General features: G+C 37.9%; 1 protein-coding gene across 8 annotated transcripts in view; it reads right to left on the reverse strand.

The window, feature by feature from the left end:
* The window catches only part of LOC126359421 (leukocyte tyrosine kinase receptor), an 815,186-nt gene that overhangs the window by 196,176 nt on the left and 600,111 nt on the right, over positions 1-18,899 (reverse strand). For all 8 annotated transcript variants that reach the window (XR_007566229.1, XM_050007634.1, XM_050007633.1 and 5 more), the window contains 3 exons: positions 14,830-15,025; positions 14,638-14,728; positions 6,057-6,251 (listed from right to left, as the gene is read on the reverse strand). Coding sequence is in view for 7 of the 8 variants with exons in the window: in XM_050007634.1 (XP_049863591.1) it covers positions 6,057-6,251; positions 14,638-14,728; positions 14,830-15,025 (482 nt within the window). In the remaining variant the exon portion in view is untranslated. The remainder of the gene's footprint in view (positions 1-6,056; positions 6,252-14,637; positions 14,729-14,829; positions 15,026-18,899) is intronic.

Consider the following 18,899-nt stretch of genomic DNA (forward strand, 5'->3'; position numbering starts at 1 on the left):
GTGCTCGCAAGTTACAATGAGTGAGTGTAGCCTGTGATTGCAATAAATCAACACAGAGACAGCAAAGGACTTGGAATAGTGGTTGAATGGAATGGACAGTGTCTTGAAAGGATGAAAGATGAACATCAACAAAAGCAAAACAAGGATAATAGAATGCAGTCGAATTAAAGCGGATGATGCTAAGAGAATCAGATTAGGAAACGAGACACATAAAGCAGTGGATGAGTTTTGCTATTTGAGCAGCAAAATAACTGATGATGGCTGAAGCAGAGAGGATATAAAATGTGTACTGGCAACGACAAGAACAGCTCTTCTAGAGAAGAGACATTTGTGAACACTGAACATAAATAAGTGTTAGGAAGTCTTTTCTGAAGGTATTTGTCTGGAGTGTAGCCATACATGGAAGTGAAACATGGGCGATAAAGAAGATAGTAGCTTTCAAAATGTGTTGCTACAGAAAAATGCTGAAGATTTGATGGGTTGATCATGCCACTAATGAGGAAGTACTGAACAGAATTGGGGAGATAAGGAATTTGTGGCACAACTTGGTCAAAAGAAGGGACACATTCTGAGACATCAAGGGACCACCAAATTAGTGTTGGAGAGAAGTGCATGTGTGTGTGTGTGTGTGTGTATGGGGGGGGGGGGGGGGGGGGGGGGAGGGTAAAAATCATAATGCAAGACCACGAGATGAACACAGTAGGCAGATCCAGAATCCAGAAAGATGTAAGTTGCAGTAGTTGTTCAGAGATGAACAGGCTTGCACAGGATAGTACTGCATGGAGAGCTGCATCAAATCAGTCTTCAGACTGAAGACCACAACAAACAGCTGGTGGTAATAGAGTGCCCAAAACCCTACTATCAGTTATTTTGTAAGATTTTCCGTTGTACACAAAGTAACTGATCATCAAAACATGTTTAAAATGTTGGGTAATGCCAGATGGAAGCAGGGAGTTCTGATGCATCTGCTATCATACTTTCATAAATAAAGAAACCACATCTAGGCTCACCATAATGTCACTTGGGGCTAACTGTACCCATTTAATTATTTTCACAAAAACTGTAGATGAAACTTACAAAAGAATAAGAGTTCCAGATGTGATGTGATGGCTGACATTAGGTTCCAGGAGCTTTCTTTAGATGTTTTACAACTTGTGAGTGGAAGACATGATGACATTGATGAATGGTGTGAATGGACTCACCTCTTTATGTATTTTCTGGCAAATCATACAGTCTAGGTGGACTGAGAGCATGACACACAAGGCCATTAACAACATCATCAGCAAGCACAAAGTTGCCACATTTTGCTACTGACTGTAGATGTTGGAGCCCTCTTGAGTAATTGATATGTGCTATCAGCAAGTAACGCTGACTTTCTTTATAGTTGTCTACAGTATTAAGGCCACATTCCACTTATCCACTGGCAGTACTACTAAGCTGCCATAGTCAGGTAAAAAATGAAGACAGTTCAAACTGTTGCAAACGCTGCACTAAATGTAACAGCAGATCAAGTGGTAGAAATTACACGTGCAGTATCCAGTTTTAACAAAGAAGGAGTTTATAATAGGAGTGGTGCCTGGAAATGAGAGCTTGAGATGGAGTAATTTCAAAGAAATCATTACTCCTAAGGGGAAAGCTGATGTTGGGAGTGGTCTCCATTTCCCTTTTGCCCCTCAATCATGGCCCAGTGGGGGAGGGTAGTGGGGAGGGGGGAACGACATCTCATAAATCCACCAGTTTCCTGCATTTGTGAATGCTAATTCCGCCCTCCACATGGCATCACTGCCAATAGAAATTAGAAGTCCAAGTAATGTCTCCCAACCAATGTCAAGCTGAAATGTCGCTATGAGGAAAGTGGGTTTTGCTTTCAGTAAATAGTAGTGGTAGTAGTAGCTTTATAGCTTTATTCACCCACAGATCTCTTTTTACAAGGATATAGGACATGTCAAAGAATTTACAAGTTTAGATCAATTTAAAATAAGCTAATTTGTATACAAATATATTTACAGACTTCTAGTTAGACATAATCACTAGATTTACTCCTGGTACACAATACTTTTTTTTACAAATAACTTATTAAACTAATGTAATGCCACACGGTTCACTCATGTCTCACTATCATTCTCTGCACACACTACACACACATTGTTTCATAACACTTCACTCACTACACACACACACACACACACACACACACACACACACACATTATTTGTATAACATTTTTTTTATCAAATCCCTACTCTGTTTTATCTAAGTAATCCTTCAATGTATAAAATGCACTGCATAACAGGTACTTTTTAGCTGCCTTTTAAAATAAGTGTATTATTTCAATTTCTTTAATCTCTTTTGGTAATTTATTGTACAGTTTTATTCCTTGGTAGAAACTACTGTTTTGAGTTTTACGTTAATTTTTTCTTTGAAAATGTAAGTTGAGTCTATCTCTTGTTGCATGGTCATGGACAGAGCTGTTTGTGTAGTAATTACCAATATTATTTTTTATGTGTATACTGACTGGTGAATGTATTCACATGGATCAGTTAAAACTCCAGTGTTTTGAACAGATCTTTACAATGAGCTCGACTAGTATTTTTGGTTATTATTATTATGGCTCTTTTCTGGAGTGTGAAAACTGAGTTCATGTTTTGTGCATTTGCCCTCTCCCCCCCCCCCCCCCCCCCCCCTGCTCCCAAAACAAAAAGCCATAGCTATGAACTGAGTGTACATATGAATAATATGTAACTAAAAGACACTGCATGTTACACACTGATGATAGGACTCTAAAGAGCATAACATGCTGATGACATTCTGTCTGGGCATAACATGCTGATGACATTCTGTCTGCAAGTACCTTTGTGTGTTCACACCACTTCAACTGAGAATCAACATTCATTCCTAGAAATTTTGCATTTGTTACACAGTCTATAGAGTTGCCATCTACATTTAATTTAACATTGACATTTTTCCTCTTCAAATTGAAAGTCATGGCATTAGTTTTCTTTATGTTCAATGTCACTTTATTGCTTATTGACCAATCATAAACTTCCTTCAGAGTTTCATTTGCTTTCTCGGCAAGGAGTTCTCTTGTTTTCTCAGTGACTATAATATTGCTGTCATCAGCGAAGAGAATTTTTTCACCATGAGTAACATTAGTGGGAGAGTCATTGATGTACATCAGGAATAGTATTGGTCCTAATGTGCTACCTTGTGGAATGCTACCTAGTAATGTATTTTGGTTCTGATAAGTGTTTTACTACTTGTTTGGATTTATTTGAAGTACGTGTTACCTCTACTCTTTGTACCCTATCCGCTAAGTATGATCAAAAGCAGTAATTAGCTACCACTCTTATTCCAAATGCTTCTAATTTATTTAATAGAATCTTGTGGTCAACTGTATCAAATACCTTAGAAAGATACAAAAATATGCCTGTGACACACTCATCTTTATCAAGAGCATCAAGCACAACTTTCGTGAATTCTTTTATCACTGACTCCGTATTTTTGCCACTTCTGAAACCAGACTGTGATTTGCTTAAAAGATTGTATTTATTCAGGTAACCTGTCTTTCATAATTGCTTCTATTATTTTTGTGAATGCTGACAGCAGGGAAATGGGCCAGTAATTTTCTATGTCTTCTGCATTACCTTTCTTGAGCAAAGGTACAACTCTTGCCTGTTTTAACTGCTCTGGAAATGTCCCTGATGTGAAGGATTCTTTTATTATATTTGTTAAGGGGCCTTGTATAATCCCTATGCATTGTTTCAATATACACACTAGTACTTCATCTAAGCCTACTGACTTCTGATTTTTTAGTTTTTGAACACTTTTATTGAATTAATTCTCTGTGGTTGGCACTAACATCATTGTACTTAGTGCAACATTATTTACAGGTGTTATATTTATTTTGGGGAATTTTTGCTGTAACTTCTCTGAAATACTTGAAAAATGCTCATTTACATAGTTTGCTAAGTGTTGTGGATCATTTATTACCTTATCCCCATCCCTTAGCAGTATGTTATTCTGCGATTGTTTGCCTCTCATTGTTTCCTTTATTATAACACCCCAGACTGCTTTGCTTTTATTTCCTGCATTATATATTATTTTGTCATTAATTGATTTTTTATGCAACAATCAGCACCTTCCTATAGATCTTTTCATATCTGTGATAGAAATTTAAGAATTCTGGATCACTGCAAACCTTTTTAATAGAACTGAGGTGTTTACGTGTTTGGGAGGACTTCTTAATACCTGCTGTTACCAGTCTGTTTTTGTGAGACGTTGATACAGACATGCATACTTTTGGAAATGCCTTTTCAAAGTTCAATTTAAACAATGTGGAGAATTCACATTGGTTTCCTTATACACTTCATCCCAGCTTTGTTTTTCTAGTTCTTTTGAAAAATCTTTTATTTTGATTTCTGATAGATGTCGTTTGTAGGCTTGTAGTTTAGGGCATGATTCAATGCCTCATTTTACTGCTGTTATTTGACAGTTATGGTCTGATAGTCTGAGATCTTTTACAGGTACATCACATTTTTCCCTGTCCACACTTGTGGCCACATGGTCAATTACTGATGCAGTCATTGTAGTAACATTTGTTGCACTATTGACCAATAGGGACATGCCAAAACTTTGAAGGATGTTTATGAAGGTACTGCTGGATTCATTTATGATATTAGTGTAGATGTTAATGTCCCCACAAAGAATTATGTTGACCTTTGTACTTGAGACTTTATCTAGAACTTCTGTTAATTTATTGAGAAATGTATCCAGACTACCACTGGAAGATCTATACACACACAAAATGATTAATTTCTTGACGATATCAAGCCCTGTTAATTCAATAGCTGATACTTCAAAGTGTTTGTCTTCACTTACTGTACTGAGGTCATGTCTTAATTTGAACTGTGTTCCTTTTCTAAAACAAATTCTCCAGCAGAAGACTCTTCAGCAACATAAGGATTCTTATGCTTACATGCCAGTATATGATATTTATGATTAGTAAAAAGACTAAAATTAAGATGAACTTTGCAAATCAAAAGAAAATGTTAAAAGTATAAATAATTTTCAGATAGACTATCATTCCTCTTAAGGGTTCAGAATGGAATTTTACACTCTGGTGCAAAATACTGTAAAAGGTTGTCAGTGGGCATTAAGGACGAAATTGAAAATCCACAAATATTTAAAAAAAAAGTATGAGAATGCTCCATTAGTCAATCCTTCTACAACTTATCAAAATACTTGGACTCAGGAATGTAAATTCTGTAGAGCTCTAACATTTATATGTGTTACAATATTATGAAAAGGATAGTTGAAACTCACCATATAGCAGAGATGCTGAGCCACAGATAGGCACAACAAAAATGAGCTTTCTGCCAACAAGGCCTTTGTCGAAAATAGATGAAACACACACACACACACACACACACACACACACACACACACACACACACACAAACAAACACAACTCACACACACATGAACACAGTCTCTGGCAGCTGAAGCCAGACTCAGCATCTCAGCTATATGGTGAATAGCAACTATCCTTTTCATAATATTGTTACATTCCATCCTGATTTTCCATTTATTTGTCTTAGATACATGCTGACTACACCAGTAAACAGGCACCACATAATAAACAATTTGCTTGAAGTATTAGATTAAAACAGCAGCTGAGTAGTGTGGGAAGAGGAGCAGTGGCTATTCTTCAAAGTAGCTACTTTTCTCCTCAGTTTACGGCACATGGTGTATGAGTGAATGAATGAAATAATTAATTAATAGTGAGTTATTGCAGCGGCATAGAATGATGCTATAAGATTAAAAAACTACAGTTTCTACCTGTACATAATGAAATATTGAAATACTTTTATCATAAGGTATGAAATCATAAATCAGTAATGTAAGGAGTCATTGGATATTGCACAGCATCAAAAAACAGAACACAATACTTAAAAGTAAGCAAAGTAGTTCTCTGGTCAATGCAATATATCAGTCACATTAAATGAATAATTAATATTTGTTTATTATTAGTTTGTAAATGTCCCACACAAACTTACTGGTTTAGGTCGAGATTCTCTCAAAAATGTTTTGAGATCACCTCCTGCCAACAGTTCCAAAACTATGAAACGTGGATGTTTATCAAAACAAACACCAATAAAATGAACAATATTTGGATGGTTGAATTTGCTCATAATGAGAGCCTCCATCAGAAAATCTGTTTCAGCTTGACTTGTCGAAAGTTCTGGTAAAGTCTGAAAAATAACACAGAATTTGAACACAGGATGACAAAAGTTACATAAATGGCCTAAAATTCTTACAAAATATGACAACATAATATTAACACACTACTTACTCCTGAGTCTACAAACAGATGAATTGCAAATACTCCCATGAATTATGAATTTCTCAAAAAGTAATGATAACATATTATTTTGAGGAAATGTCTGTTACTATGTTCTTATAGCAAAATAATTGAAATTACACTTTTGATTGGCATTTACATAATTGTACATTTAGAAATAATAAATTATGTATGACAAATTTTGGAATCTGTAGCAAAACTAATGTTCCCTATCTATGAAGCCAAAGGGCTGTTTAGTCTGATGTCACCTGTCTCTAATCAAATGAACATTCTTTATTGCTGTAGTTGGTTTACTGTTTTATAGTTGTCATGTTTGTTTTTTTTTTTTTTTACATGACCGTATACACATTTTACAGATATGTAATTAAACCCACAACTGAACTCAAAATCTTGCAACCATCCTAATTCTAAATCATCATCATCATCATCAACATTTAAGACTGATTATGCCTTTCAGCGTTCAGTCTGGAGCATAGCCCCCTTATAAAATTCCTCCACGATCCCCTATTCAGTGCTAACATTGGTGCCTCTTCTGATGTTAAACCTATGACTTCAAAATCATTCTTAACCGAATCCAGGTACCTTCTCCTTGGTCTGCCCCGACTCCTCCTACCCTCTACTGCTGAACCCATGAGTCTCTTGGGTAACCTTGTTTTTCCCATGCGTATAACATGACCCCACCATCTAAGCCTGTTCGTCCTGACCACCATCTAAGCCTGTTCATCCTGACTGCTACATCTATAGAGTTCATTCCCAGTTTTTCTTTGATTTCCTCATTGTGGACACCCTCCTGTCATTGTTACCATCTACTAGTACGTGCAATCATCCTAGCTACTTTCATATCCGTAACCTCAACCTTGTTGATAAGGTAACCTGAATCCACCCAGCTTTCACTCCCATACAACAAAGTTGGTCGAAAGATTGAATGGTGCACAGATAACTTAGTCTTGGTCTGACTTCCTTCTTGCAGAAGAGAGTAGATCGTAGCTGAGCGCTCACTGCATTAGCTTTGCTACACCTCGCTTCCAGTTCTTTCACTATGTTGCCATCCTGTGACAATATGCATCCTAAGTACTTGAAACTGTCCACCTGTTCTAACTTTGTTCCTCCTACTTGGCACTCAATCCGTTTATGTTTCTTTCCCACTGACATTACTTTCGTTTTGGAGATGCTAATCTTCATACCATAGTCCTTACATTTCTGATCTAGCTCTGAAACTTTCAATAGAATCTGCCATCACAACTAAGTCATCCGCATATGCAAGACTGCTTATTTTGTGTTCACATATCTTAATCTCACCCAGCCAGTCTATTGTTTTCAACATATGATCCATAAATAATATGAACAACAGTGGCGACAGGTTGAAGCCTTGTCTTACCCCTGATACTACTCTGAACCATGAACTCAATTTACCGTCAACTCTAACTGCTGCCTGACTATCCATGTAAACACCTTTAATTGCTTGCAAAAGTTTGCCTCCTATTCCATAATCTCATAGAACAGACAATAACTTCCTCCTAGGAACCCGGTCATATGCCTTTTCTAGATCTATAAAGCAAAGATACAATTTCCTGTTCCACTCATAACACTTCTCCATTATTTGCTGTAAGCTAAAGATCTGGTCCTGACAACCTCTAAGAGGCCTAAACCCACACTGATTTTCATCCAATTGGTCCTCAACTAATACTTGCACTTTCTTTTCAACAATACCTGAGAAGATTTTACCCACAACGCTGATTAAAGAGATACCTCTGTAGTTGTCACAATCTTTTATGTTTCCATGTTTAAAGATTGGTGTGATTACTGCTTTTGTCCAGTCTGATGGAACCTGACCCGACTCCCATGCCATTTCAATTATCCTGTGTAGCCATTTAAGACCTGCCATTCCACTGTATTGGATGAGTTCTGACTTAATTTCATCCACCCCAGCTGCTTTATTGCACTGCAATCTATTGACCATTTTCTCCACTTCCTCAAATGTGATCCTATTTCCATCATCATTCCTATCCCATTCTACCTCGAAATCTGAAACATTGCTGATCATATTTTCACCTACATTGAGCAACTCTTCAAAATATTCCCTCCATCTGCCCAAGGCATCCACAGGATTCACCAGCAGTTTTCCTGACCTGTCCAAAATACTTGTCATTTCCTTCTTACCTCCCTTTCGAAGACTGCTAATTACACTCCAGAATGGTTTTCCAGCAGCTTGACCCATAGTCTCCAACCTGTTTCCAAAGTCTTCCCAAGATTTCTTCTTGGATGCTGCAATTATCTGTTTGGCTTTGTTTCTTTCTTCAACATAACTTTCTCTGTTTACCTGAGTTCTAGTATGTAGCCATTTTTGATACGCCTTCTTTTTTCTTTTACAGGCTGCCTTGAATGTGTCATTCCACCAAGCTGTTTGCTTCTTCGTACTTTACAAACTACTGTTCCAAGACATTCTTTAGCCACTTCTAGTACTGTGTCCCTGTACCTTGTCCATTCCTTTTCCAATGACTGTAATTGACTACATTCAACTAACTGGTACCTTTCTGAGATTGCTGTTATGTACTTGTGCCTTATTTCCTTATCCTGAAGTTTCTCCACTCTTATCCTCCTACACATGGACCTGACCTTCTGCACTTTCGGTCTCACAATCCCAATTTCACTGCAGATTAAATAATGATCAGTGTCATCAAAGAATCCCCTGAATACACGTGTGTCCCTCACAGCCTTCCTGAATTCCTGATCTGTTATTATATTGTCAATGACAGATCTGGTTCCCCTGCCTTCCCAAGTATACCGGTGAATGTTCTTATGTTTAAAAAAGGAGTTTGTGATTACTAAGCCCATACTGGCACAGAAATCCAAGAGTTGTTTCCAGTTCCTGTTGGCCTCCATATCCTCTCCAAATTTACCCATAACTTTTTCATACCCTTCTGTTCGATTTACAATCCTGGCGTTAAAATCACCCATGAGCAGAACACTGTCCTTGTCCTTCACTCTAACAACTACATCACTGAGTGCCTCATAAAAACTATCCATCTTATCTTGATCTGTCCCTTCATGACACAATCCTAATTTTCTTGCTAGACACTGTCAAATCTACCCACATCAGTCGTTCGTTTACATACCTTATTGTAACTACGCTGGGTGCCATTTCTTTCCTGATGTACAGCCCTACACCCCATTGGGCTATTACTGCTTTGACTCCTGACAGGTAGACCTTGTATTCTCCCACTTCCTCTTCTTTCTCACCCCTTACTCGAATGTCACTTACAGCTAAAACGTCCAGCCCCATCTTACTTGCAGCCTCTGCCAGCTCTACCTTCTTCCCAGAGTAGCCCCCATTGATATTAATAGCTCCCCATCTCATTACCATTTGTTTGCCAAGTCATATCTTAGGAACCCTTGGTTTGTCAGTTAGAGGTGGGACTCCATCACCTCCAAAGGTCCCAGGCATTTTGCTCTGATTGTTGCCAGCATCATATTTTAAGTACCAGGGAAGCAGGCTGCTAGCCTTACTTGCCCTGAGTCCCATTGGGTATTACCCCTAATGGTTGAGGGACTAACAGGTGGATTTGGTAGTCTTTGCCGTATGAGCACAAAGGTGACCACGGCTCAGAATATGCCCGAGATGCCCTGCCTTATTCCAAAGTAACTGGTACCCAGACTGTCGGGACCACTTACTTGGCCACTCATACGTTGCCCGTGGTTCATGAACTAGGACATGACTACAGGAACCCACACCATGAACCACCATAATTCTAAAGCCTCAGAATAAATAAAAAATAAATTCCACTGAAAGACCAATTATTTAATTCCAGAAAAGTTTAAATGAGTCATAGTTGTTGAAGCTACCACAAATATTTTATGACATACTTCATTTTATTGCCATCAGGTACAGGTGGTGTGGAATACAAAATTAGCTCGGTATGATGAACTGGTAAATGCGTCTATCAAAAAGTTTTTAAGAAGGGAAGCAATGAATTCTGTAACCTGAGCTTGGATTCATATACAGATGAAAAGACTGATGCAGCCAGAATGAAGATGACATCAAATATTAAACAAATTTGAGAAGTACGTACAATAATTTGCATCCTCACATAGACATACTGCAGAGTTATAATATCCAGTAAACAAAGGACAAAGAATGATGTCAATTATTTGCTGGATAACAAATGGCTACTACTACCATTATGCCTATTTTATTACAGAATTTGTTCACTGTCAACTGCCAAATACTAAGAACGTAAATACCAAATGTGTTTAGAACATTTGTGTTGAGGTTTTTTTAGTTGTGATGTCAGTGTTGTACAACATACTGTGTTGTGTTTATTATTGAAAATGTTACTGTGACTCAGACATATTCTTATCACCTTTGAGTATTTTGATATGACATTTGGCATAAAACCACATCTTAAAATTCACTGTAGGGGCTTTACGTAATTACAAATTAAACCAGGAGCTCCATGCCAAACTTTTACACTTTTATAGTTTTAAATAATGCTAGTATTTGGAATATATGTAGTTATAGGATAGTTGTGGGAATGAAGAGAAAATATCTCTAAATATGAACCGAACAATGCAAAATAATAATCAAGAATTTATGATATATCCTTGTACATACATTTCCAATCATCAAAAATCTGTTTTGTAGTAAGAATATTTTTTCCAGCTTGTACAACTGGCACAAGTCAGGGACTGTCTGTAGGGCCAAATAACCTATAACTTTAACTCAACAAACACTTTCAATTACATAAGCACATTAGACCACAGTTTCTTTGACTGTTTGATGAACCCACCAGAAATCACTCTCCTGTGCCACAGTGGCAATAGGTAAATTCAAGGTGACAATGAAAAATATATTTGCCATTTTGGAAAGTATATTTGTTTAGAAAAGTCAACTTGTATGATGAGCAGAGACAATGGACTACCATGCTGGTCATGGTTATTATCTATGACAATGTGTACACAAATTATACAGCTATTAAAAATAAAAAATAAAAATAAAGTATTTGGTATATGATAATAGGAAAAGAGAGTGTCTTATTCGTGATTATCAATACAAATGCAAATGTTTTATTCCAGCTTTGAGCATGCTTACAAGCACGGTGTCATCAGTATTAACACAATAACAATAATAATAATATAAACTTGGACAAATGTCATTAGCTACAATATAATAATCCAAGATTGATACAATACACATTTATGCAAAAGTCAGTAACAACAAAAAGCTTCCTAACAGATCAATTATAAGATAAACAAACTACATAGATCAGTGAATGATAAATAAATAAGATTAATATGTTAATAAAATAGAAAGAAACTTCCACATGGGAAAAATATATTAAAAACAAAGATTCCAAGACTTACCAAGCGGGAAAGCGCCGGCAGACAGGCACATGAACAAAACACACAAACACACACACAGAATTACTAGCTTTCGCAACCGATGGTTGCTTCTTCAGGAAGGAGAGGGAAAGACGAAAGGATGTGGGTTTTAAGGGAGAGGGTAAGGAGTCATTCCAATCCCGGGAGCGGAAAGACTTCCCTTAGGGTAAAAAAAGGACAGGTGTACACTCGCACACACACACATATCCATCTGCACATACACAGACACAAGCAGACATCTGTCTGTTGCATGTCTGTTGCATGTCTGTTGCATGTCTGCTTGTGTCTGTGTATGTGCAGATGGATATGTGTGTGTGTGCGAGTGTACACCTGTCCTTTTTTTACCCTAAGGGAAGTCTTTCCGCTCCCGGGATTGGAATGACTCCTTACCCTCTCCCTTTTAAACCCACATCCTTTCGTCTTTCCCTCTCCTTCCTGAAGAAGCAACCATCGGTTGCGAAAGCTAGTAATTCTGTGTGTGTGTTTGTGTGTTTTGTTCATGTGCCTGTCTGCCGGCGCTTTCCCGCTTGGTAAGTCTTGGAATCTTTGTTTTTAATAGATTAATATGTTAGCTTCATAAAATATAGGTATGAACTTGGTGTCATGATGCACTTTTACCTATGATAATTAAAAGTTGCTTTTATGTTAAAACTTTCCACAAATAATAAGTTTTGCCACAAAATTGGTATGCAATATCTGAAGCTGTTTGAAAAATCTTCCTAGCGATACCTCATTCATCCTTGCATGATTGGTATATGTTGAGAAAAAGTGGTGTTAAACTGAGAAAAAGTGTACATGATTTTTCAGTATTTGATTGGATTTCTTTCATTTACCTACTTATAAGTTATGCTGTGACCAATAAGTCTGATCTGAATATACTTTTTCTGATCAAAAGTACCTGGTCTCTTTTAATGGAAATTAATATGACGTGTGCCCACCTAAATGACAGCTTGAACTGTCCTGGGGATACTTTCAGTGATGTTTCTGACTGTCTATGGAGGAATGGCAGTCCATTCTTCTTCAAGAGCTGAACTTTGAGGAGGTAGTGATGTTGGAGAGATATTGACTTCTAATTCATCTCAAAGCTGTTCCAAGGTGGCTACAAGTCAAGATTCTGGGCAGACCAGTCCATTTTAAGATCGTTATTGTCCACGAACTATTGCCTCACTGATGCTGCTTTCCAACATCATCTCCCAAATGTCCTCAACTGTACACATTATGCAATGCTGTAAAATGAGTTCACATTCTTCCACATTTACCATTTTCTTAAGCAAAACAAGGGGACCACACCTTAACCATGAAAAACATCTCCTTACCATAATACCATCTCCTCCATACTTCACTGCTACCACTACATGTGATGGCGGTAGGTACCATTCTCCATACATTCAACAAGCCCAAATCATTCCATCTGTTTGTCACTGCATGTACCATGATTCATCACTCCAAATTACTTGTTTCCAGTCTCCACTGTCCAGTGGCACTGGTCTTTGCACCACCTCTTGATACAGAAATGTAGCAGTTATGAGGAGCTTCTCAATCATTGTACCCCATTCTTTTCAACTTTATAGTATTGACATTGTGCTAACTGGACTGCTGGTAGCACTTTGAAACTCACAAGTGATTTCTTACACTGATTTCAAGTGATACTTTTTAGCCGGCCTCTCCAATGCTTGGTGGTCCCTGTGTCAGTGCACGAGGTCTGCCAGCTCTTGATTTAGCTATGGCTGTTCCTTCACATTTTCACTTCAAAATCACATCACCAAAAGTCAATTTGGACTGTTTTATAATCATTTTAATGTCTCTGGTGTATTTGTTATTCAGGTAACGTCCAATGACCAGTCTACATTTGAAGTCACTGAGCTATTATGACACAACCATTCTGGTGTTATTTCTTCTCTACTGGAGACACAATGCTCTCTGCCTCCTTTTATACAGTTGGGCTGCCTCTCACAATCTCTAGCAGCCGGTTCTACAATATGTAGGGGTGTCCAGATATTTCTAATTAAGATAGTGTGTGTACTCACACTTTCTACTTCCTGTCACAAAAGTAAAATTATTACTTTTCAGTAACATCATAATGACTCCATCAATTGCATTTACTTCAACAGTGCAATGCCTATAGGTGTGCTAAGAGGGCCTCATTCTTTATTAAGTCTCACACCAATATATTTACTCCTGAATCATGGTCATCTTCATACCACAGTGAAAATATAAATTCCAAACATACACCATTCTCATAAGTATTTTCAGAGTTGCCCATATTTTTACATCACATGCTCCCTCAATGACAAAACCAAACATAGCTATAGAGCATCTATTCAGTAATCCTGTTGCACTACTGTGTATGACAATCTCTATACAGTTACACTACATTTCATTAGCAAACAACTGCAACAGCATCTTGAATCAAGAGGCAAGGGAAGAGATAATATAAGAGTGCAATGTTTCACAACTGCAGAGATGCTACTGAACCCGAAAGAACTTATGACAGTTTGAATTCATCATGGCTTACGCAATTAGTCTAGTGCTGCTTTAATGAGAATGGTTTTCTGGCATCAAAAATATAAATGGTACAGCATGTAAATAAGTGAAAAAACATCTGAAACAGTTTGAGTCCCACAATAAAATTTACTCTACATTAATCATCAATGTATAGTGACTGAAACATCTATCATTCAAATGTCAAATAACTATGAGCTATACATTGACACCAAACTTCCACATCTCTGAGCTATCAAAAGCAAAGATTCTGCACCTCAAATAACAGTCTTCAACATGTATATTTTATACAGTAAAACATTCTGAGGAGCAGAGGTTTTATTGTCATTGTTATATATTCACATGTAGTGAAAAATAATAATGTTTAGCAACAAGCAAGGTAATGCAGGGCATACCTTCACTGCAACAGGCATCTCAACGGCATCACCACTGCGATGTTTATAGAATCCCTGGTACACTTCACCAAATGCTCCTTGACCCAGAGCCCTATGTACAGAATTGTAATTTTCAAAATTACTTACTATTTTTTGACAACTTCTCACATACATACTAAAAGCTCATTCTGGTAATTGTAAATATATACATACTTAATTAACCGTAAATGATCCCTTGGTATATCTTTTAGATCATTAACAGTATATGTTCCTCCACCAAATTCATAATTTGGATTATATTCTGTCATCAGACTGTCTGATGCTTCTCGCAACCGATTTAGCTGAAGATCCGGACCACTGAGTACTTGCTGCCTCATCACTGCTTCCTTTCTTTTCTGATAACGATTGTCTGAAAAATAATTAAAAACACTAAGGAAATGTGTTTGAAAGACATCCATTAAACCATTTGACGAGTTACATTACTATACAAATGAACTTATTTCTAGCAAAAAATGGACATGGCATTATGCAGCTAAAATGAAATACAAGCCCATTACTGACTAGTGATACAATGTGATAAGACATGCATCACACTGAATGATTAGCAGTCAGAATGGGATGAGCAGCTTAGCATAAACAAATAGAGATTTAGTGTAATCAGCAGAATAAAATTAATGAAGTGAAAATATCATTTTTAGTTCATGTAATGTTTCCATTATAACAAAGTGTATTATATGCATGTAACAAGAACGTGTCATCACAAGAAATATAAAAAAAGTTTGTGTTCGCCTTATGGCAGGTCTTGTCATGGGGGAAAGGTCCACCACATGCACGTCTAGGGAAGTGATTCTAGTGGTGGTTTCCCATTACCTTCCACTGATGATGATTAAATGATAATGAGGACAACACAACACCCAGTCCCTGAGTGGAGAAAATCTCCAACCCAGCCAGGAATCGAACCTGGGCCCCTTGGTGTGACTGAATGTTGTGCTGACCTCTCAGCTATTGGGGTGGACATAACAAATATGGAAGTGTGCAGTTAATAACTTGACCAGCTGTTAGCTTTCTGAACTACTGCTGCTGAAACAAAACAATATTTGTGTGTGGGAAGAAAAGTATGAATGTGGCCTTCAAAGAACAGTGTCTTGTAATGCAAATTCCAACCTATCTGCCATCAGATTGTACTGAGATCTGCAAACTGAACAAAGAGTGCAGAATTTTAGTGAACCCTTTGTTTTTAAGAGTATTACAAGACACTGATTGAAACAACCAACAAAATTTAGGTATAGACAATAGTATTATGGATATTTTTTCAATAGATATGGCTACCACAGTCATCATATTATTAAGGTTTTATGATGTTCTGTCAATAGCATAAAGTTTGAAGCTTATGAATCTGTGACTCATGCCACACAGTTTACTAGTGATGCTAAACTGTACGGACTTCATTAACAACTGTTCACTAAAACACAGGCACCAACTCTGATTCTAGCATATATGTATTGGCACCATCTGATGTCACTATGGAAACCGAGTAGCTAGTGCACTAAGGAAATCCAATAGCTGGTGGAACATTTATGGCTCACTGCAATACCGCCATAAACCAGAAGGCAATTGTTGTTGGGAATGCCCTCTGATGATGGCATGCCGGAATTTGATATATGAGCCAGCTCAGGGCCGGCCTGAGTCAGATGTGATGTGATTTGTGTTGTGCATGGCAACTGTGCTTGAAGTTTTGCTCAGGTGCTAATATTGTGTGTGGACTATGGATGTGCAGAGCTTTGATACACTGTGAACTGGACTTTGCTTTGGAGAATGGACTACAAGTAGCTTGCACTGTCTCCAAGTAGTATTCTGTATACACTACATGATCAAAAGTATCTGGACACCTGGCTCAAAATGACTTACAGGTTCGTCGCACCCTCCATCAGTAATGCTGGAATTCAGTCTCATGTTGGCCCAAGCTTAGCCTTGATGACAGCTTCCACTCTTGCAGGCCTATGTTCAATCAGGTGCTGGAAGATTTCTTGAGGAATGGCAGCCCATTCTTCACGGAGTGCTGCACTGAGGAGAGGTATCATTGTCAGTCGGTAAGGACTGGCATAAAGTCAGCTTTTCGAAACATCCCAAAGGTGTGCTATAAGATTCAGGTCCAGACTCTGTGCAAGCCAGTCCATTACAGGGATGTTATTGTCATGTAACCACACTGCCACAGGCCGTGCATTACGAACAGGTGCTCTCGATCATTTTTAAAGGTACAGTCGCCATCTCCGAATTGCTCTTCAACAGTGAGAAGCAAGAAGGTGCTTAAAACATCAATGTAGGCCTGTGCTGTGATAGTCCCATGCAAAACAATGAGAGGTGCCCCCTCCATGAAAAACATGATCACAGCATAACACCACCGCCTCCAAATTTTACTGTTGGCACTGCACACGCTGGCAGATGATGTTCACTGGGCATGCACGATATCCACACCCTGCCATCGGATCGCCACACTGTGTGCTGTGATTTGCCACTCCACACAACATTTTTCCCATTGTTCAATCGTCCAATGTTTACACTTCTTACACCAAGTGAGGCGTCATTTGGCATTTACCGACATGATGTGTGGCTTATGAGCAGCCGCTCAACCATGAAATCCATGTTTTCTTACCTTCAGCCTAACTGTCATAGTACTTGCAGTGGATCATGAAGCAGTTTGGAATTTCTGTGCAATGTTCTGGATACATGTCTGCATATTACACATTACAACCCTCTTCAACTGTCGGCAGTCTCTGTCAGTCAACAGACAAGATCGACCTGTACTCTTTTGTGCTGTATGTGCCCCTTAATGTTTCCCCTTCACTACCACATTGGAAACAGTGGACCTAGGGGTGTTTAGGAGTGTGGAAATCTCATGTACTGATGTATGACACAGGTGACACCCAATCACCTGGCCAAGTTCAAAGTCCATGAGTTCCGCAGAGTGCCCCATTCTGCTCTCTCATGATATCTAATGACTACTGAGGGTGCTGATACGGAGTACCTGGCAGTACGTGGCAGCACAATGCACATAATATGAAAAACATATGTTTTTGGAGGTGTCTTGATACTTTTGATCACAGTGTATATTTCCTGTTGTCAATGAATTGGGGTGAGTCTCTGTTAGTTTCATTCGTAACTCATCTTTACAAATATATATAACTCAGACTCTTTCATATTTCAAAACTTCATTGAGTAAGATAACAGACAGAAAATTTTTTTCCAGCTCAGTCATTTTACAGGGGATGGGGTTTACAGGAAAGTTAATTTGGTGTGACTACCACAGGAACAATTTCCTTCTGAGAGTTATCCGTTCCATTCAGAGATAATTTGAAGGTGTTCACACTGCCTAAGAATTGTTTGATGTCTTTAAGACAGCTATAACGTGTACAGTTCATCAGAGCATAAGAATAAAAGTGGGAGGAAGGGGACACAAATTTAGTACAAATCTGGTGAATTTTTCGGCACATTGACATCATTGGTTTTAGACACGACCTCATTGTATAACACCAGCATTGGTACAAACACCTTTCTTTAGTTGAGAAAACTGTCTAAAATATTTTGATAGGAGGCCTGCTTTAATATAGTAACCTCGAAGGCAAATTCAGGGTACTGATGGTGATCTCAATATCTCTGAAGAATATTGCATTAAATTGAAAGGAAATCTGAAAAAACGTTTTCCATGGAACTCAGGGGTGTCTCATCTGGGGTGGGGAAACTCACATACATGTCCTTAGTTTGTTTTATCATTACTTTCACAGTTTATGTCAAAAAGTTGACTTGTTCCATCTGTGTAGGTTCTCCCCTCCTTGATGGTTTCTACAGAACATGATGAACGAATGTGGTGGAATTAATTATTTTTTGCACATTTCAAGTTACAGCGTATGAACAGCAATGTGCTGTAGATACCTGACAAAAAACAGGCCATGACCTCTTGCATTAAATGAGAACTGGAAGGGCTTTCTCAAAGAAAGTTGTGAATAAATCTTTATTAATTATGGAATGAGACTTTAAATGACCTTTCCTACTTGAAGGAGAATTTGATTATGTGCTTATATGAAAAAAATGGAAATTATAGGGATGAAACTCCAAGTTGTAATGAGTGATCAAATAGTTTACATGTGCAGTGGTGATATTTATACTGGAGAAAAAAAGAAATGACATTTATATCAAGTTCCTGCTCCTGGTGCTATGTTCTCATTTGGGGAACAACAAACACATAAATTTCATAGAAGTTCTGCAGTCCTTGAGAGACCACAGGA

This window comes from Schistocerca gregaria, chromosome 1, assembly GCF_023897955.1.
Source record: "Schistocerca gregaria isolate iqSchGreg1 chromosome 1, iqSchGreg1.2, whole genome shotgun sequence".
Lineage (NCBI taxonomy): Eukaryota > Metazoa > Arthropoda > Insecta > Orthoptera > Acrididae > Schistocerca > Schistocerca gregaria.